At 47.2% G+C, this 21025-nt stretch overlaps 1 protein-coding gene across 1 annotated transcript; it reads right to left on the minus strand.

The window, feature by feature from the left end:
• Positions 1 to 1644: 1644 nt before the first annotated feature.
• ptprz1a (protein tyrosine phosphatase receptor type Z1a) lies at positions 1645 to 20015 on the minus strand. The gene is made up of 19 exons (XM_042335074.1): positions 19940 to 20015; positions 19850 to 19853; positions 18848 to 18939; positions 18173 to 18306; positions 16452 to 16472; positions 14391 to 14487; positions 13723 to 13805; positions 12825 to 12959; positions 11933 to 12067; positions 11003 to 11166; positions 10444 to 10579; positions 8187 to 8333; positions 7205 to 7298; positions 6711 to 6784; positions 6149 to 6277; positions 5131 to 5274; positions 3785 to 3927; positions 2441 to 2576; positions 1645 to 2031 (listed from the first exon to the last, which is right to left on the minus strand). The coding sequence occupies exons 1-19, from the start codon at positions 20013 to 20015 to the stop codon at positions 1888 to 1890; spliced, it is 2088 nt and encodes a 695-aa protein (XP_042191008.1). The 3' UTR covers positions 1645 to 1887.
• Positions 20016 to 21025: the final 1010 nt, after the last annotated feature.

Here is a 21025-nt window from a genome sequence, read left to right on the forward strand (position 1 = left end):
AGGGGGTGGAGAGGGGGGGGGTGGAAGCCCTTCATTGTCGGAGACAGTGTTCTTCGGATAAGACATTAAACCAAGGTCCCATCTGTGCCTGTTGAGGCAGACTTTAAACATGTCATGATGAGAAGGGAGTTTCTCTCTCCTGGTGTCCCAGCTGCCGATTACATGATGGTTGATGTTACAGTGGCTGAGGAATGCAACTAAGATCAACCCCGCTCCTTTATCCCTCCATTCCCTTCTCCCTCCCTATTTCTAGGCTGTAAAATCCCACAATTCTCATTGAAACATTTCACCCTAAAGTTCATTTTTTTGAGAAAAANTTCTAAATTCACTTTTCCCCCAGAGGAGGGTTAGACACAGGCTGTAATACCCATTCCACTTACTCACGCGAGAGAGAATTCCCGAAATCTCCACATAGATCCCAAACCAGAATCCACCTCGCTGTTTTCCTGTTTACACAAGTTAGATTGAAACTCCAAACTAGTACAAAAGAAACCCTGCTTTATTATTTTTTTTCCTTTGCAGAACTGGAAATAAGTTTAAATGTTAAAAACAATGTTTTCTTCTTCTCTGTGTCTCTTTCTGGTACTCTATGAAAAGTGACCGCAATTTGTAATTCTGACTATACGTTAAATACCAGACTGCCCGGCGGGTAACTGGGAATATTGGAGGAAGGGGGAGTTACAGTGCAGTTTTAAGTTAGTCTGCTCTGTAATGGGTAAAATCATCTCCACAGAGGGTGACTCAACTCTGGAACCCCGATGCTTTGAAAAATTAAACTCTCTACATCTACCGCATAATTCGCTGTTACAATCTCATGCTGTTAAACTTTTGAAATGATATCAACTAACTCGCCCTGCAACGTATGACTAAGTGCGTAAATCCAGGGGGGCAGTTAAAGCAAAGCAATTAATTAGACAACTCGTCATCGCGACCTCAAAACAAAACACCACAAAAAAAGGAAGACTTAGAAAAAGCCTTTTGTAGTAAAATATAAAAGTCTAGAATTGTGAATGGCGATTCTGTTGCGTGAGCTTGCTCTATTTACATTATGTATTAGAAGATTAATCACTTTTAAAACAATGTCCACATCACTCTGACAATTCCGCTCTGATCAGCCAAAATAAGGGGCTTGTGGTTCTGTCTGTTTCTTTGCCTTTTGTCCGGCTTGCCCTTTAAGTCACTTGAACGTTGGCTGCGAAACCTCGATGGCTGGAAAGCAGAGCTGGTGAGAGGAATGGCCAGACACACAGAGAGAGATAGAGAGTGGATTTTACTTGCAGCCATTGGGGACGATTTGGATGAACTTTGGTCCTTAACCTTTTAATCTGAGGTCTGAACTCGTGGTCTGTCAGACAAGTCTGACCTGAGGATGCTGGGGTCTCCATAGTGGTCACTATTTGTCAGAAGTAAGGTCTGGAGCTAAGAGTTGTTTGGCATTCCGTAGTGAGACAGGGCAGTGTTGGAGGCTGTTAGACAAGGGTGGATTTCACCCTTCCCAATGGGAGGGAACAGCAACTGAGTGGAATATTAACTGCAGCAGACAGAATAATTTTATGCTCACAATGAAGCAGTGCCCCGGAGTACTGCAGACCCACCTAGCTCAGGAACAGGACTAGAGACCATCACAGAGGTTGGACTCGATTCCGACATTTTGTTGTTAAGTATGTCCTTGGAGCCAGCTCAGCTCCCAAAAGATTCTGCTTACTCTTCTGAACCCAATCCCATCTAAAGGAAAATCTGGGGATAAACTTGGGAATGGCCTCAGTGTGGAGTTGGGATGGGGGGCAGTGGAAGATCACAAGGTATTTGTGAGCTCTTGCTAAGATCTTAAAGAGCTTTTTCTCTCTGTCTCTCTCTCTGTATCATGAGAAAACATATGAGGGGCAGTTAGACCAATGATTCCATACTCTCAGCTCTGCTGCGCTCCTCTGTTGTCAGGGCTAGGCCATTGTCCATTGAGCTTCCAGGGTTCAGATCATCTCTGTTGCTAACCACGCTGAGAACAGCAGTGTATAAAAACTGGTACTGATCCTGTGGATATAGATCACATGAGATCAAAGGCAAGTTCATACCAGCATAAAGTGCCCAAGTGCTCTCATTTCACAGTTTGGGGATAACCGGGGGGGTAGCTGAAAGACAACCCAGCCCATTCCAGCTCAGCCCAATACAACCCAGCCCAATATAACACACCCCAAACCAGCTCAGCCCAACCTAACTTGTACCAACCCAGCCTAGCCCAGCCCAACCGAATACAGCCCAATCCAACTCAGCCCAACCCAGTCCAATCCAACCCAGGCCGTCTGAGCCTAACCCAATAACAACTTGCATTTATAAAGCGCCCCTCACGCAGGTAGCATCCCAGAGCGCTTACCAGTTCAGCCCACCCCAGCTGAGCCTAACCCAGCCCAGCCTCAGTCTGGCAGAAACTGCAGTGACTTACGACGTGGGTGAAGACTCCGGGTCGCATCAGATTGATGAGTTTTGCCACATGGTAAACGTCCACCGTGTTCTCACTCTCCAGCTGGGTAACGAGTGTTGTCAGAGCGCAGAAAGTGCCGGCTGTGACTCCCCCGTGCCTGCACAGAACACCCAGTGAGAGTCAGAGAAACTCTTATTAGTTACTCCCTTTCCATCACTCTCCCTCCGCTCTCCATTATTCTCCCCGTCTCCATATCTCCCTCCCTCTACCTCACTCTCCCTTTCTCTCCATCTCTCCCTCCCTCTCATGACTCCCCCTCCCTCTCCACCTCTCTCCCTCTTCATCATTCTCCCTCCCTCTCCGTCTCTCCGTCTCTCTCGCTCTCTCTGTCTCTTTTTATCCCTCTCCATCTGTTGTTCCCTCCCACACTCTGCAAAGGCTGGTGCTAATTTAGCCTCTGGAAAACTAACTGTGGAAAAGAATGTCATTATGCTATTTGAACGGACATGTGGCAAGTCCAATTTGCGAGAATCCCCAAAAGATTTTTAATCAGGGAATCAGGCAACTCAAGTGTCCTGGGCTGACCTCCAGGAATTCCGTTCAGTTGCAACATTCAGCTCCATTCCTACTTCCAAGAGTTGCAACAACAACAATTTGAACATTTCCTGTAAAGGATTGTCTCAAAGCGTGATAGAGGGAGACCAAGCTGGGTGGGAGATTGCGGGAGAGAGGGGGGTGGGGGGTTTGGATGTGTTATGGAAGCGGAGAGGAGTGGGGAGGGGAGATTGAGATGGAAGGGTTTGGGGGGAGTTCCTGAGATCAGGGCAAAATGGCTTAAAGCTCAGCCACAGGGGGGCGCGGGTCAGTGGAGCAGGTCTGAGCGTATGGGGTGGAGGGAGTGGGCGGGGCACAGGGAGAGGGGTGGAGGGAGTGGCGGGCGGAACGAGTGGGGAGGAGGGAGGGGTGGAGCAGACAGAGTGGGCAGGTGGAGGGAACAGCTGGGATGGAGTAAGTGAGCAGGCAGAGAGCGTGGAGAGGAGGCAGAGGATGAGATGGAGGGATAGGGTGAGGTGTAGGGAGAGGGTGAGGTGGAGAGAGAGGGCAGGATGGAGTAAAGATGCAAAAGGGTGGGAAGGGTGGGGCAGGGGATAGGGCAATATGGATGGAGAGCTGAATGGATGGAGTGAGCGGGGCAGAGGGAGGAGAAGGGCAGGATTGCTATTTCTCTTTTTGTCAATGTAGCAAACCAGGATAAAAGGAGCAAAATGGAAGCGTGAACGCATTGGTCTGTGCATTGACTAAAGTAATTTAGTGCCTAAGTTCTTTGATATCGAGTCAGAAAAAAGGAAGTTAAAGGAGACCCACTCATCGTGGACTACTGATGGCCCATCTCTCGTTGCGGCTTCTTCTCGTATTATGTTGATGAGCTCAAAGGTTTTGCTGATGGGCCCGTCAGGGTTTGGCCATTTGGGAGTCTGGTAATGTCTCACCTCAAGCACATAGTCATCCTGTGGATTCAGAGAAAAGTCACTGTAACCTGGGTTTGTCACATGGTGGCACTCAGGATCAAAGGAGCTGGGAGAACAATTGACCGCTGTTCTGGGAAGATTAGAAATATGGACACTGAGAGCACAGTCGGAGGCGATTGGCCCAGCTTGGCTTTTTTTTTGCTCTCTGAGAGCTATCCGTTTACCTGATATATGAGACGGCTTTGCCATTGGAAAAAAGAAGAGTTTCTTTCTCCCAATGTCCTGACCAACAATCCCCAGATAAAATCAGTCACTCACTTCATGGCTGTTTGTTAGACATTGCTGTGCGCAACTTGGCTGCCGCATTCGTCTGCAAAATATAGTTACTACACTTTTCATAAATCTTGTGAGGTACTTTGACACAGTTTAATGTTACAGAGGTCTGTATCAAACATGAGGTTTATAATAATAATATTCCTCACATTTGATTAAGTGCTTTTTACGTCGTTGAGATGTCTCAAAGTGCTTCACAGTAAATGTGGTAGCCAATTTGTGTACAGCAGCGTACCACAAACAGCCACAAAGTGAATAACCAATTTTATTTGAGGTACTGTAGATGAGGACACTGGGAGGATGAAATTCCCTTCTCTTTTCCAATAGAGCCAAAGGATCTTTAGCATCCACCTGATCATGCGGATAGGACCTCGGTTTAACTTCTCATCCGAATGACAGCACCCTGACAATACAGCCCTCTCCACCAGTACTGCACTGGAGTTTCTGCCTAGACTGGGAGCATTTACAATCCTATCGGCTGATCTGATTGCTTTGTGTTCAGACAGTCAGTGGGTTAGGTTGTCAACATGAAGCTTCCCTTGTAAATTGATAGCGGTGGAAGCTTTTTCCCAGGACTCTCTGTGTCTTTTGGAGTGAGAGAATGGGAGAGATGACAGTGATGGCAGATGGTGTGAGAGACAAGTGCATTGAAAGTGGTTTCATAAGTAGTCAGACGTAAGTTATCAGGAGGCAGCCAAATCTCAGGTGACCTGCACATGTCTTCTTTGACTGCACAGCTCAGCACGTGACACATCGGAATTTTCCCAAAGTAAATACTCTGCCCTTAGTCACTGTTACACACAGGGTAAATATTCTGTCACAGTCACTTTGACACACAGGGTAAGCTCTCTGTCACAGTCACTGTTACACACAGGGTAAATGAGTCGAGACCGAGTCCTGGCTTCGTACCTGGGTGGCCTCCAATATGAAATCCTGGACAATGAGTGGCTCCTCGTTGGCCAGACATACATGGCTCTCTCCAATCAGCCTCACTGTGAACGCCTCGCACACCATCCCCTCATCCTTCTGTGGCCAGTAAATGCACTCGTCCGTCTGGAACACAATGGAGCGACCAGTTGTTAATCCACACAACCAGCACCTAAATCTTCCACTCTCACTCCTAGGTCACGCTTCACGTTACCATGCTCGTTCTCACCTTAAAATCGTTCTACACTCTCGCCCCGACCCCAACTTGCCGCAACCTCCACAAAGCCTACCAATCCGGCCACTCCCTTTGCGGGCCTTTTTCACGTACCCCATCCTGCTCTCCCCACCATCAGTGACCGAGCTTTCAGCCACTCTGCCCCCTTGTTCTACTGTCTCGATGCATCCTAAAGTATCGATCTTGGTTTACTTTTTCAATCCCAATTAACATTTTATACACCTCCAAAAGGTCCCATCTGAGTCATCGTCTCTCAAGACTGAAGAACCAATTGTCCAATTGTTATAATGTTTGCATTTTATACAGCGCCTATGAAGTCAAAACTTCTCAAAACACTTGAGGTTTTTCCTATGAGACGTGGTGACTGTGTGCTTTGTGAACGAATGCAGCAGCCAATTTGAACACAGCAATGTCCTGCAAATAATTATGAAGTAAATGACCGATTTTATCTGGGAAATTGTCAGCCAGGACACTGGGAAGCTTCTTTCTGTTTTCCAAGAGTTCCTCGGAATCTTTAACATCCACCTCAACAGGCACAGATTGGCCCTCGGTTTAATGAGTGTAGGATGTGGAAAATTGGTTCCCACGTTCGCCTACAAAATACACAAGGTAACCACAATTTGCAGTAAAATCTGGTGAAGCGCTCTGAGATGTTTTGACGACATGATCTGAAATGCAAGGATTATTACTATTATCAGTAAAGGCGACAATCAATCTCACTTCTCAAGCATTTTACTTTTGAACCCAAATAAACAGTGTCATTACCAGCCCCTGACTGTCTGGCAGCATCACAATGATCTGAGCATTGTGATCCCATATCGTCTTCCAGAAGTCTCTCACTGTGTGCGGCAGTGGGTGCTGAGTGACGATGAACTCGTTGCTTTGACGGAATCCCTAGAAATGAAATTTGGAAATGCTCAACAACAACAAATGCATTTATGTAGCACCTTTCACATGGGGGGATATCCCAAGGTGCTGGACAGTTGAGGGTTTGCACCTGAGCTGTGGGTTGGGATCAGAGGGGTGGAGGGTAAGGGGCATGGGATGGAAGATGACTGAAGGCACGGTCAATGAGGATGGTCTTGAGATGGGCCTTGAAGAAGGCAAGGGATGGAGGCAAGATTGAGGGCTCCGGTATGGAATTCCAGAGGTTGGGGCAGAAGGCCCAACATCCGATAGTGGCTCCAGGGTTAGGTGAAATGTCAGAATCAAATCCAGCCTCTGTGATGGTCTCCAGTACAGTCTGTCAGACACCAGGCTGATCATAGTGACGGGTCTCTGCGTATGTCAGACACCCAATGATCGCAATGGGCACTGGGTTACTCACCGCTATATAAGAGGCGTTGATGTAATCTGACTCGTCGGAAGAAGTTGTGGTGAGACAGACTCTCGATTTCTCCACTGCAATTGAAAAACACGTCACTTCACAGCCAGCGGGTTACCTTTTATATCGGGCACATTTCTATAAAGACCCCACAACAAACAGACAGATTGGACCTCAGTTTAACCAAAGGACGGAACCTCCAACAATGCGTCGCTACCCCCCGCACTTATTGGAGCCTCAGCCTGGACTGTGAGCTCAAAGCCCTCGAAGTGGGTGGTGGTGGGGGGGGATGCGGGAGGGGGTAGGCGTCGGGGTGGAATGGAGGCATAATTTGAGGGGCAAATAGCCAATCCTGCTCAGTGAAAGATAAATAAGGCTCTTACATAACAATACCTGACCCCCATGTATGCACCCCTGCACCCACTCGCTCTGTGCACCTCTCCCCACCCCACTACACCGAGCTACTTTCAGTCAGTTTGTGGGGAATGTAAAGGTACCAGGAATTATAGATGAGTTTCTGTTCTTCTCTCTGTTACACGGCTTCAGTGCAGTGGAGTAATCACACTGCTTGGCATGAGATTGGCTGAGTAGCTGTGGAGAGACAGAGAGAGAGAGAACGTGACTGAGAGAGAGAACAAGAGTGAGGACAAGAGAGAGAGAGAGAGAAAGAGAACGTGAATGAGACAGAGGAAAAAATGCAACAGAGAAATACAGATAGCACATGAGAGAAACAAGAGAGATAGAACTTGAGAAAGAAACAGTGACAAAGTAAGAACTTGAGAGAGAGAAAATGGGAGAGAGACATAACGCAAGAGAGAAACAGATAGGGAGATAAAACAGAGAGAGAGAAACCAAAAGAGAGAGACTGAGACAGAGAGGTGAACGATTGAAAAATAGTTTGTGAATGCAGCAGTCTACGGTGATGGCTTTTCCACTACTGAATAATTTTCAACCACAGGTCCATTCCCAACGATCGCCATGGTTAATATTACAAAGACGCTCCTGCATGGAAACAGGCCACTCGGCCCAACCAGTCACCATCCCTCCTATTCCCCCTTCTTCATCCTCTATTCCACTCTATTACACCCGTATATTCCCCTCTCCTACACTCCTATTACCCTCTCCTAGACCCTTCTATTACCAAATCCTCCACACCCCTATTCTTCTGTCCAACACCCCTCTATTGTCCCCTCCCTTATGCTCTATTCCCCTCTCCTTAAATTGCTCTTTGCAACCCTGAACAAGAGGTTCAAATCAGCACTAGGAAGCTTTTCTTTACCCAGAGGGTAATTAATGGCTGGAACACGTTAATAAGAAGGCCAGGACACAGGGACTCATTTGAGTGCAGCTTGATGCTGTGATGGGGCGACAGTGGGGTAGGGAGCTGGGGAGGTTCCAGAGGGATAGACGGAAGAGCTTCCCTTATCCAAGGTTGTGAGCTGAACAGTCTGAGTTTGTGAAATGTTGCCAATGCCTCACCTTAAATTGTGTCTCCAACCCGATCTTTCCCGACGCTCTAGGGGTGAGCACAGCATTGATGTAGGAATGGAAATGGCTAGCAGCCACCTCGGTCTCCTTACTCTGGATCACCTCCACCAGAGCATCATGAATGAAGATGTATTGTTCCTGGTAGGAAAAGCAGGGACACCTCAGCATTATCTTCATGTTCCAAAGCCACCACAAAAGCTTCTCATCACAGATGATTATGGGGCTTTTATAGGGTTCTTTGTTCACTGGGTGTCTGACACTCATGGAAACTCATCACTGTGATCAGCAGGGTGTCTGACACACATAGAAACCCATCACCATGATCAGCTGGGTGTCTTATACAGACAAAAACAGCGGAAAGGTATCTGCCATCTAAACATGGAAATCTCCCTGTGTTTGAAATGTAATACGCACTCTCTCCCTGGAGGGATGCATCCTGCTCACACAGGCCCAGAGTATTAGGCTGAAATTTCTCTTCTAGCCCATCTCTTGAGGCGTTCTTCAGGGCTCTGTCCTTGGTCCTGTTCAATAACTATATGCTCCCTCTTGGTGACATCATTCGCAGACATGGGGTCAACTTCCACATGCATGCGGATGACACCCAACTGTATCTCTTTGCCTCCACCCTTTATTCCAGGCCCACTGCTGTCCTGGCAGAATGTCTACCAGACATCAAATCCTGGATGAGAGCTAAGCTTCTTCAGTTGAATGTCAACAAGACCAAGGTCCTCCTGATTGGCTACCGTTAGCCCCTGCACACCACAGGTGCTAATAGCATCACTATCCATGGATGCACACTCCACCTTACTAAGCCAGTCTGGAACCTTGGCGTCTTGTTTGACCCTCAACTATCCTTTCTACCCCACACATGTTCCATGACCCCTCTGCCTTCCCCCATCTCTGCAACATTGTCCAGCTCTGCCACTGTCTCAAAACGCAGGCCCCCGAAACCCTCATACATGCATTCATAACATTAAGGCTTGACTATGCAAAACTCCTTGCTTGTCAGCCTCCCTGACTCCTCCCTCCAGGTCATCCAGAACTCTGCAGTCTGTGTCCTCTCCCGCACCATGCTCCATGACCATATCATCGCCATCCTCACCCAACACTGGCTTCCCATCACTCAGAGGATACAGTTCAAGATCCTGGTCCTCACCTTCAAAGCCCTCCATGGCCTTGATTCCCCCCTACCTCTGTGACCTTCTAACCCCCTACCAGCCCGCCCGCTCCTTCTGCTCAGAGGGGCCCAGCCTACTTCTCGTCCCCAGCCTCGCCCACCCCACCATTGGCATGCAGGCCTTCTGTCATTCTGCCCCTACCGTCTGGAACTCTATCCCAGTCCCTCCACCTTGCCCCCTCCCCTGCCTCCTTCAAGACGCATCTCAAGACTCTCCTCTTCGACCGTGCTTTCAATCTCCCTGCTTCGCTCCCTGCCCTCCACCCTCCCCAATCCCGAACCCCAGCTCGGGTCCAAAACACTATCTGTCCAGCACCTCGGGACATCCTTCCGATGTGAAAGGGGCTATACAAATGTAATTTTGTTGTTTTTGTTGAAATTGGCAAGAGACAATGCTTGGGGATCCCAGAGTGTACGTAACTGCTGGAGTCTAACCAGCTAAAACCACATAGCTTGCCATCTTCAAGCTTTCCCACTGCTTGTCCAGCTAGAAACACCCTCCCCGTTAGGGCTTTGGCTTGCAGGAAGGTTAACAGGAGCTGAGTGGGAAGAGTCCCTGCCCCCAGTAACTGGTCTCCCCCTCCAATTCCTGCTGATGAGCCAGGTTGGGCTGAGCTGTCATCATCAGTGCACCTTCAGTATCTCAGACCCACGTGGTGCAGGAACTGGATAGAGACCATCACAGAGGGTGGACTCGATTCTGACATTCCAATTCTATGGCCCAGCATGTCACCTTTGCCCAGCAGTTCAGCTTTGAGAAGACTCTGCTTACCATGTTAAACCAAAGCTCTGTCTATTAGTGGACATTAAAGATCTCACGGTACTATTTGAAAAGAGAAAGGAATTTCTCTCTCCAGGTGTCTTGGCCAACAATCCCCCAGATTAAAAAAATCAGTCATTCACCTCACGGCGGTTTGTGGAATGTTGCTGTGCACAAACTGGCTGCCGAGTTTGAATACAAAATAAACAGTCACTCCACATTATAGTGTATCCTGTGAAATGCTTTGATGAGGCATTTGCTTATATGAAATGCAAGGATTATTATTTATTAACTGTGCAGCTTTGGCTTACCTCCGTCTGCACTAAGTAGTTCCTCTGGGTTCTGATGTGTTTGAGGAAGCCCAGCACATTGACTGAACCTTTGTGTCTGATCTGCTGTAACATGCTGTCTATGACTATGTACGTGCCTGTACGCCCAACACCAGCACTGTAAAAGACAGAGGACCGTCCCGTTATAAAACAGTTCTTTCACGTTTATGTTGTGTTTTTAACGTCCACCTGGACAAGCAGATGGGACCATGGCTTAACATCTTATCCAAAGGACATTAAACCAGTGTTCTACCTGTGTCTATTCAGGTGGAGATTAAAGATTGTTAAACAGCAACAAGATTACATTTGTATAGCGCCTTTCACATCGGGAGGACGTCCCAAGGTGCTGGAAAAAGATCACTTCTATTGGAAAAGAGGAGGAAGATTCTGACAATTTCCCAAATAAAATTGTTCACTACACTTAACAGTAAATCCTGTGAATCGCTCTTCTCGACATAATAAGACGGTGAATCAAAAACAAGAATTCTCGTGATTTCAACACATTCCCCAGGAGAATGATGGTATGAGGCCAAGAACTCACCTGCAGTGCACGACCAGTGGTCCCATCAGGTGGCTCTGTGCGGCTGACGACTGCTGGATGAAGCTGAGGATGGGCAGTGTGTACTGGGGCACACCCATGTCTGGCCACTGAGTGTAGTGATACTGCACCACTGTCCTGTCACTCGGCCTCCCCTTCAGAGACCCCTGTAACGCACCCAAAGAGAGTGTCAAGTCCTGGCAACAACCACAAAATCACACAAGATCTCACAAGATCACACAAAGTCACACACAATCAGTTTGGATCATAAGATAACAAGATAACGAGATCATGACCAGCGCTTTGGGACGTCCTCCCGACGTGAAAGGCGCTCTATAAATGGAATCTTGTTGTTGTTATTGTTGTAGGTTGCTCGGCTATATTGCTAAATCAGTTGCTATACTATGATATTGTAAACGATCCCGTCACAAGATGAGTCTGGATGTAGTTGGCCCTTCTGCCTATCCCTCTCGAACCCCACCTTCCCTCGAACTGTCCCCCCATTACAGCATTAAGCTGATTTTTAAATGAGTCCCAGTGTCCTGGCCTCAACCACCTTTCCTCGCAATCTGTTCCCATCGTTAATTACCTGCTGGGTAAAGAAAAACATCCTGGTGTCTGTCCTGAAATTGCCCTTTACAACTCTAAGGCTGTGTCCTCTTGTTCTACTATCCTGGTGCATCCTTTGACTCATCTTTTCCCTAATCATTGCTCAAAGCTCATTCCTCTAACAATGGTGATCATTCTCATTGCTCTCCTCTGCATTGCCTCTCGGGCCCTAGTGACCAGAATTTATACAGTATTCAAGTTAAGGCCTAACCAAGAGAACTGTACAGCCTGAGTCTGACGTCTGGGGATCTAAACTCAACTGATTCAACAATCTAGCCCGGCATCCTGTTTGCCTTGTTTATTGTTGCCAAATGGATCGCTTACCTTCTTCACCCTGGTGTTGTAAATGGAGAAATGCCTAATGCTGTAATAGGCCATGACCTTGGTGCTCTTCAATGTCACCGCAATGCCACCGTACTCCTCGCTGCTCTCTGATGGCCAGTACTGGTCACATTTTCTCTGAAGGCAAAAGTAAAGAGATTAAAACAAAATGCTTTCCTGACACTCCAGCACAGTGCATTATAATGGGGGTGCATTATCAAAGCCGCCATCTTTCAGATGAGAGGAAACGTCTCAGAGGGGAACCTTAAATGGGATTGTAAAAGTAAACCGAGATCAATACTTTAGGATGTGCATGAGGGGTGCTATATAAATGCAAATTGTTGTTGTATCAAAGTTTATATTTAGGTTCAGGTTACAAACTCAGGTTTAGAGTTGTAAACGGCAATTTCAGGACAGATATCAGGAAGTTTTTTTTTTACCCAGAGAGTAATTAAAGGGCTGCCAGGAAGGGTGGTTGAGGCCAGGATACTGGGACTGAATTAAAAAACAGCTTGATGCAGATTACGGTAGGGTGGATGTTATGGAGGGATGAGATAGGATGGGCTGAAGGTTCTTCTTCATCCAAAACAATTTTGGAGACATTAAACCAAGTTCCCGGTCTGTGCCTATTCAGGTGGATGTTAAAGATCACTCAGTGCTATTGGAAAAGGGAAGGGGGTTTCTCTCTCCTGATGTCCTGGCTGATAATCCCTCAGATACAATTGGTCATCGTTGTGTGTGGGATATTGATGTGTGCAAATATGATGCTGCGTTTCGCCCACGAAATACAGTCACTTTAAGGGTAACTGCCAGCAAAGTGCTTTAAGACATTTCAGTGTTTTAGTAAGTCAAATGCAAGGATTTTTATAATTAATGTGGAATATTAAAAACTTACCCTTCCCTTTTCAACCAGGTTGGTGATCATAACGATGACACCCACATTGTGCTCCCAAATCATCCTCCAGAAATCGTCAGACGTTGATTTAAGTGGACCTTGAGCTGCTATGTAAGCCTTTTGCCTTTCGTAGCCCTGTTTCACAGAAGAACAAGACTTCAGCCCCTCTGTGCCATTAGGTACCAGTCAGATATCATCCTGTAAATTACATGTCAGCTTGGCTCAGTTGGGAGCACTCTCGTCTCTGAGTCAGATATGTGTGGGTTTAAATCAGAAGGTTGTGGGTTCAAACCCCACATTGAGCTCACAGTACAGCGGCTGGGGGCCCCAATGTTGGAGACGTCATCTTTCGGAGGAGAGATTTCAACCACGGTCTCATCTGTGCTTGTCCAGGTGGACGTTAAAGATCCCGGACACTATTGTTTAAAAAGAGAAGAGAGTTTCTCTCTCCCGGTGTCCTGGCTGGCAATCCCCCAGAAAAATTGATCACTCATTCCATGGTTGTTTGTGTGAAATTGCTTTGTACAAATTGAAGTTCGCCTATTAAATACAGACACTATATTTCACGTAAATCCTGTGAAATGCTTTTTGAGACACCTTGATGAAGTGCTTAGGTGTTACAGGACACGCAAGGATTATTATTAACCCAGGTCAGAAAATTTAAGCTCCACTTTGGGCTCTGAGCTCCCAGTGGATTCTGACACTTCAGTGCAGTGCTGAGGAAGCACTACATTGCCACAGTTATCTGTGCACTGTGTGTCACCTTGGCTCAGTCAGTAATACTCTTCTCTCTGAGTCAGAAGGTTGTGGGTTCAAGTCCACATCGGGGACTTTAAGCTCTCGGTCTAAGCTGACACTGCAGAGCAGCGCTGAGGGGAGCGCTGAAGGTGTGACTCACGTCTATGTAGTTGGCATTGATGTAGTCACTGTGTTTGGAGTCTTTTTCCAATAGTGGTGAAAGTTTCACGCGGCTATGATCGACTGAAAACAAACACAACACCCTTTTTATATCAAAACTGAAACACTAAAAAAAGTAAAATTCACAACATCTCATTTACTCACAGGTTCCCTCCCCCATATTATGGGACGGTGCTGTGTGTGAATCGGCTGCCACATTTGTCTACAAAATACACAGTCACTACACTTTACGGTATAAATCTTCTAATGAGAAGTTAAATCGAGGTCCCATCTGTGCTTGTTCAGGTGGATGTTAAAGCTCCATGGCACTATTAGAAAAGAGAAGGGAGTTTCACTCTCCCGGTGCAACCGGCCAACAATTGCACATATTAAATCAGTTGTTCTCTTCACAGCTGTTTGTGATAACATTGCTGTGTGTATGCACATTTGCTGCCACTTTTGTCACAAAACACAGTCACTACACGCTACAGTGTATCCTGTGAAGTGCTTTGAAACATCTCCTCACAAGAAAGGCAAGGATTATAATTATTAATTATTATCATCATTATTATTGCGTCTGAAGAAAAATAGAAATAGCTCCTCAAGGGTGCTCCAGTGGAAATATTGGGGTGGGGCGGGGGGGGGGCGGGGTGGGGGCGAGTGACTTACAAGCGACGATATTGATGTAGCGATTCTTGTTTTTGTTGTCTGGGTGGTTGGAGCAGTCTGATGTGATATCAACGTCAACAGTGCATCCCTGCACCTCCTGTGGGAACGAAGAGGAATACAGGTCACAAGGACAGCAATGACAACGGCAACTTGCATTTATATTGCGCCCTTCACATGGGGTAGCGTCTTGAAGTACTGAACAACGGACAGACTCAATTCTTCCATTGGACATCATTTATCTGGTGAGACATCTAATGTCACACCCATCACCTATGTTTCTTTAATAATGCCAGCATCAGAAGTTGTGGTAAATTACATTTTTTTTACATGTGTCCCTAGATTTGGATTACAATATCTGGTCACTCCCTTCCCCCTGCCCCTCCCATGCTCAATGTCTGACCTGCCCACGTGCAGTGTTCCAAGATGGCATCCATATTAACCTCTGACCCCACACCCCTCTCTGATGTTAACCTCTGACCCCATACCCCTCTTGAGCGCGCAACCCTGCCCAGATGTTTTTGGGGGGCTGGGTGTCTGACCCATCACTATGCTTAAGAATATCCAACCCAAACTGAGAATTCCATGCATCCTATAACTACACATGGAACTTCTAGAGATGATTTTGGAATGGAATGTGCACTCTCTCCCTGGAGGGACACAGTCTGCTTATGTAATTCAGAGCATTAGGCACAGGTTGGTGGGAGCTAAGACTTGGGGATTCCAGAGCGTGCGTTTGGATAACCGCTGCAGTCTAACTAGCTGAAACCGAATAGCTTGCCATTGAGAGCACTGCCTGGCAAGCTTTACCACTGTTTGTCCAGCTAGGACAACTTAGTCGTTACGGCTTTGACTTGCAGGGGTTAACAGGAGATGAATGGGAAGAGTCCCTGCCCCTAGTGACTGGTCTGCCCATCCAATTCTTCCTGATGAGCCAACCTGGTCTATCACCAGCAGTGCCCTGGAGAACAGCAGACCCACCTGGCTCAGGAACCAGATATTGGGAGAGTAAGAGGCCACCACGAGTGAACAGCTGGTTAGCAAGGAGGTGAGGGGATGGGGTTTGGGGTGGAGAGACAAACAACATGAGGGGAAGCGGGTGCAGCTTCCTAATGGTGTCTCTCTCCACCGTCTTCTGGCTCTGACCAGGCCAGCTTTCTGCACATTTCCCGGGGGAGGAGAGAGAGAGGCCTTGTTTTGTGAACCCCAAGGGTCGGGAGGGATTCGGGTAGTAGCGGGACAGACAGACAGACAGACATCCGGGGTGGTAGTCACTTGATGTGCTCGGGCCCAGCTCCCGATCCAATCGCACGTGCCAGTTTGAGAGCCACTCGCCTTTCACACCTGCATCCTCACCCGAACCTCTTCACCCCAGTCCTCACCAGCCTCCACTGGCCTCCACTGTCTCCCAGAAGATCCATTTCAAGCTCCTAACCCTCACCTATAAATCGCTTCATTAAAATTCCATTTCCTATCCCACTCCTCTGCTCGCACCGTCCCCTCGGCTAGCTGAGGCCCCCCTAACCTCTCCATGCCACCACCAATATCTGACCCTTCAGTAACTGCACCCCTAACCCCCCAACCACCCTCCAGCTATCTCTCTGTCTTGCTCCTTCCCTACCAGTCTTCAAATCCCACCTAAAAACAGCCCCTTCAACCTACTTATGGCCTCCTGCCTTCTCCCCTCTCCATTGCTTGGTGTTTCACCCAGTTGCTGTGCAGCTCTCCTAGACGCTACCTATATGCCAACTGCAGTGTAACCGCACATTATTGCTGTATTCAGTCTTGTTCTCAATCCCACCACCCTGCCTTCTTCCTACATCACTTTTCCCCTACATTTAGTGCAACAAAGTGAAAAGGTTGTGTTAGTGGTGAGACCCATCTCTGGTAGAAGGGTGGGGGGGCAATTACATGTTAAGAGGGGTCCGACACGTGCACACCCATTCGCTTAAGCAAGGTCAGGAGGCGCGGGGGAAGAACGAGAGACCGGACAGGAAGCGGGTGGACAGAGGCCTGACTCAACCACATCTACAAGGGCAAAAGAAAACAAGGAGAGAGACTTACCTCGTAGAATGCTTTGAGTTTCTTATGAAGGGGAGGGAATGTAAAAAGCACAGCAATCAAACTCCACAGCAGACAGTGAACACGGCGTCTCAATGAAAATTAACAGTCATGCAACAAAAGCCCTTCAACGTGAGCCAAATTTGTGATCTTTGACCTGAATTTCTGACCTTCGACCTGAATTGTTGACCCTTTGACCCAAACTGCTGACCCTTTGACCTGAATTGTTGACCTTTAACCTGGTCTTCCCTGGATCTCAACTTCCCCACCCCATCTGTGTGCTTGATCCTCATTCACGCCTTCATTACGTCCAGGCTCACCAGACTCTTCACTCCACAAGCTGCAGACCACCCAAAACTCTGTAGCTCATGCCCTTCTCCGCATCAGGCTCTGCGTCACCCCAATCCTTGCCCGGTTCCACTGGTTCCCATCCCTCAGATACTCAAATTCGCCTTCAAATCCCTCTCGGCCCATACCCTCCCTCTGCAACCTCCTCAAGCCTTACCAAACTGACTGTTGCCACACGAAACTGGTTCATTTAAATCTCTGCCATGAACCAAATTGTGTTAACTGTTTCTTCCCCCCATGCCACTTAATACTCAGACAGCCCAAGTGTTTATCCATCACCCTTCAGTTAAAGCAATATTGAGCAGAACGCCTGACAAACCAGAGTGGCCCTCCGACCTTTCACCTCCAAGCCATCGAAGGTCAAAGGTTGCAAATTCTGGCCCATGCTTAAGGCACCACAGTTAAACCACAACACACATTGTCTGAAGTTTCCATCTGACAATGTGTATTGAGATGACAATTACTGGGACAAGTGGTTCTTGTGAAAGGAAATTCTGAAATAAAACAAAGACAGTTCATGCAAACTCACATATTTCTGTCCAAATCACCGCATGGTGGGTGGGTGGGGGTGGGGGGTGGGGGGTGGGGCTGGGGGCTTTCCAGGCCCTGGAGGTAGTGCAGAGGAGAGCAACGAGGATGGTCCCCAGTGTTAGAGGGATGAGCTATGAGCAACTATCTAAGGGCAACACTAAGGCACACTCACATCACATCCGATCATGTGAATGGTTTCTCAATGCATGTTGTTCCACTGGGTGGGATATCCCAGCTTATTACTAATAAAATAATAATCCTTGCATTTGATATAGTGCCTTAGAACATTAAAACATCTTGAATCTTTGCACAGTCAGACTGCTTAATGAGACATTAAACTGAGCTCCCGTCTATGCCTGATCAAGTGGATGTTAAAGGTCCGGTGGCGCTATTTGAAAAGAGAAGGGAGTTTCTTTTTCCCATTGTCCTGGCTGACAATCCCCCGGATAAAATTAGCCATTCATTTCATGGCTGTTTGTTGGAAGTTGCTGTGTCCTGATGATATGATAAGGCACTGTATTAAATGCCGGGATTATTATCGGGTTATTGTTATGAATATTGATACACTGAGCAGCTCAACTAACATAGACCTGACGTAGACCAACGTGGGGTAAAATCCCGAGATTGTTAGGGGCAAAATGTAATTGTCAGGTTAGAGCTGTTTTCACCCTCTCTATTCCTGGGACTACATGCCGAATATCAATTATTCCCTCCTTCTACTGCGTGTCTGTGCCGTACAATTCAGACTAATGTTGGTTTGGCAATTGCGGTTTGTGCACAGCTCGTGTGTGACACTGACACGGACTGGGAAGCAACGAGTGGGGAGAGAGAGAAGAGGCTCCTACCTCAAATTCCTGGGCAAAGCCAGCACTGGTATGAAGGGTGGCGACGTGCGCTGGAAACTCTTTGATGGGAATAGCCTCCAGCTCACCTGGAGAAGATAGCAAAAGGTCTTTCACCGCTCCCTTTCCACCGACTCCTTATAAACAAAACAATCTGGGCCGTCAGAGACTTACGAAGATTTACACAGACCGTGCAAGACAGAAACAGCACCTCAGCCCAAACAGTCCGTGCCAGTGTTTATACTCCATGTGAGTCTTCATCCACACCCTACTCCCTCCCACACCCTTCTATTCCCCTCTCACGCATGTGAAGGTCTAGAGTCCTCTTGAACGCATCTACACTAACTGATTCAACCACTGCTTCAGGCAGCGAGATCCACAATCTCACTATCCTCTGCATGAAGAATTCCTCCTAAATTCTTTTAGATTTCCTAGACCTTATCTCATATTTGTGGAAGCAGCCCATTTATGTTAGCCTTATCAAACCCTTTTGTAATTTTAAACACTATTAGGATCCCTCTTAAACATCTCTTTAAAACATTAGAGTAAAACTTTCCACAAAAGAGGTTAAAGGCCTTTATGTTTTGTATTGTTTTGCTCAGCCGAGTGGTTGGGACTTCATTGCTCACACTTTTTAATGGACACGAGTGAGGCTGGTTCACGGACAAGTGCACTGACCTGAGATGGACAGGACTGCGGAGGGCGAGCTGGACACCACTCGCGGGGAGGCGTTGTCTTCCAGATAAAAGTGCGCTGTCTGGAAGCACTTCCTGGAGAAGCAAAAATTATCAACCAAAGTAACATCCCTTGTGTTTTTCCTCATCCTCGGTCCTCGCCAACTGTCACCTCATTCCTCACCACCTCCTGCCGTCCTCATTATAATAAAACCATCCTTCTATTTCACACAGTTTGCCAATTTGCGCATAGCAACGTCTCAAACAGCCATGAAGTGAATGACTGATTTTATCTGGGGGATTATTGTCCAGGACACCGAGAGAAACTCCCTTCTCTTTTCCAATAACAATGTGGGAAATATACTTGATCAGGCATTAATGAGATCTCAGTTTAATGTCTCATCTGTAGGACCACGCCTCTGACAATGTGCCCCATCCCCGACCCCACCCCAGCACTGCACTGGTGCATCAGTCTGGAGTGTGAGCTCAAATTGTCAGAGTGGGGCTTGAACTCACAATCTGCTGACTCAGAAGTGACAGCATGAGTGACTTAGCCAGGCTGACACACAATGCCGGCTGTCCTACACATGCGGAAACCTAACACAGGGATCAAGAGTATCCAAACCAAACTGAGAATTCCATGCATGGAAATGTTGGAATCGAATGCACACTTTCTCCCTAGAGGGACACACTCTGCTGCCTAATTCCGGAGAGTCACTGACACAGGTTAGTGAGAGTCAAGGCTTGGGGACCCCAGAGTGTGTGTTGGAGTAACTTCTGGAGTTTAACCAGCTAAAACCACATAGCTTGCCATTGAGATCGTTGAGGGCTAGCTTCCCATAGCTTGTTCAGCTAGGATCTCCCTGTCCTTTAGGGCTTTGGCTTGCAGGGTTAATGGAAGCTGAATGGTTAATGGAAGCCCCCAGTGACTGCCTTCCAAATACTGCAGATGAGCCAGGCTGGGCTGCGCTGTCATCAGCAGTTCCCTGGAGTACTGCAGACTCACCTGGCTGAAGAACCAGACAAGAGACCATCACAGAGGGTGGACTCGATTTTGATATTCTTTGCCAGAAACGTCAGCTTTGAGCAAGCTCACCTCCCTTATACCTGAAGAATGAGCCCGAGGATGATTTACTGAATAGCAAGCTGCACGGACAGAATTTGCTGTCCATCGATTAGGTTGTATCAGATCTTACGAGAGGATATAAAGGGGTAGAAGAGGCAAGCGGAAGACACAAGCAATCTTGTATTTGCTCAGCATGTGATACACAGTAATCCTCCTCATCCAATGTAACCAAAAATCCTTGTACAAACTCAACTATAATCTCCCAAACACCTTATTATGTAGGGGAAAAAAATCAGGATATTGACTTATCACCCCCATGCTCGCCTGGCTCCATTGGCTCCCGTCCCCCAAAGAATCCGGTTCAAGATCCGCATCATTAAATTCCTCTGCGGTTTCAACTCGGCCCTATGTCTGCAACCTCCGCAAACCCCACAGAGCTATACAGAGAGATACTACATCAATGTAAGTTGTATTGAATTGTGCACATACCTTTTTGGAATTTTCTGGGCCAACATTAATGCCGAATTCTTTACGAATATAATAGTTTTTGAGGACTTTAGAGACGTCAGTAAAGGTTTTACCAAAGTCTTCGCTGAAAGACAATCCAGCCAGTTAGAAATTCAACCAAACTTCACTCAACAATTTACAACAATAATAATAAAACAGTCATCATCATCCCTCCATTTGATTTGGTATCTACAATGTCAATATGTTTCAAAGCACTTCCAGATTACACTGTAACATGTAGTGACTGTGTATTTTGTAGGCGAACCGGCAGCCAATTTGCACATAGCAATGTCCCACAAACAGCCATGTGTGAGTGACCAATTTTACTGGGGGATTATTGTCAGGGACCCGGGAGAGAGAAACTCCCTTTCTTTTTCAATAGCGCCGTGGATCTTTATCGTCCCCTGAACAGGCAAGGACCTCAGTTTAAATGTCTCATCCGAAAGACACACTTCTGAAATGCAGTGCTTCCCCAGGACTGCACTGGGGTATTAGCCTGGACTCCAATCTCACTCGGAATGGATCGAGGGTTACTTGGAGTGGATTGGATAACCCGAGGAGGGAAAAGTTGCTCTTACCTTCTGTATAGCCGAGAGGCTCCATTAAAAA

This window comes from Callorhinchus milii, unplaced genomic scaffold (genome assembly GCF_018977255.1).
Source record: "Callorhinchus milii isolate IMCB2004 unplaced genomic scaffold, IMCB_Cmil_1.0 Scaffold5, whole genome shotgun sequence".
NCBI classification, from domain to species: domain Eukaryota; kingdom Metazoa; phylum Chordata; class Chondrichthyes; order Chimaeriformes; family Callorhinchidae; genus Callorhinchus; species Callorhinchus milii.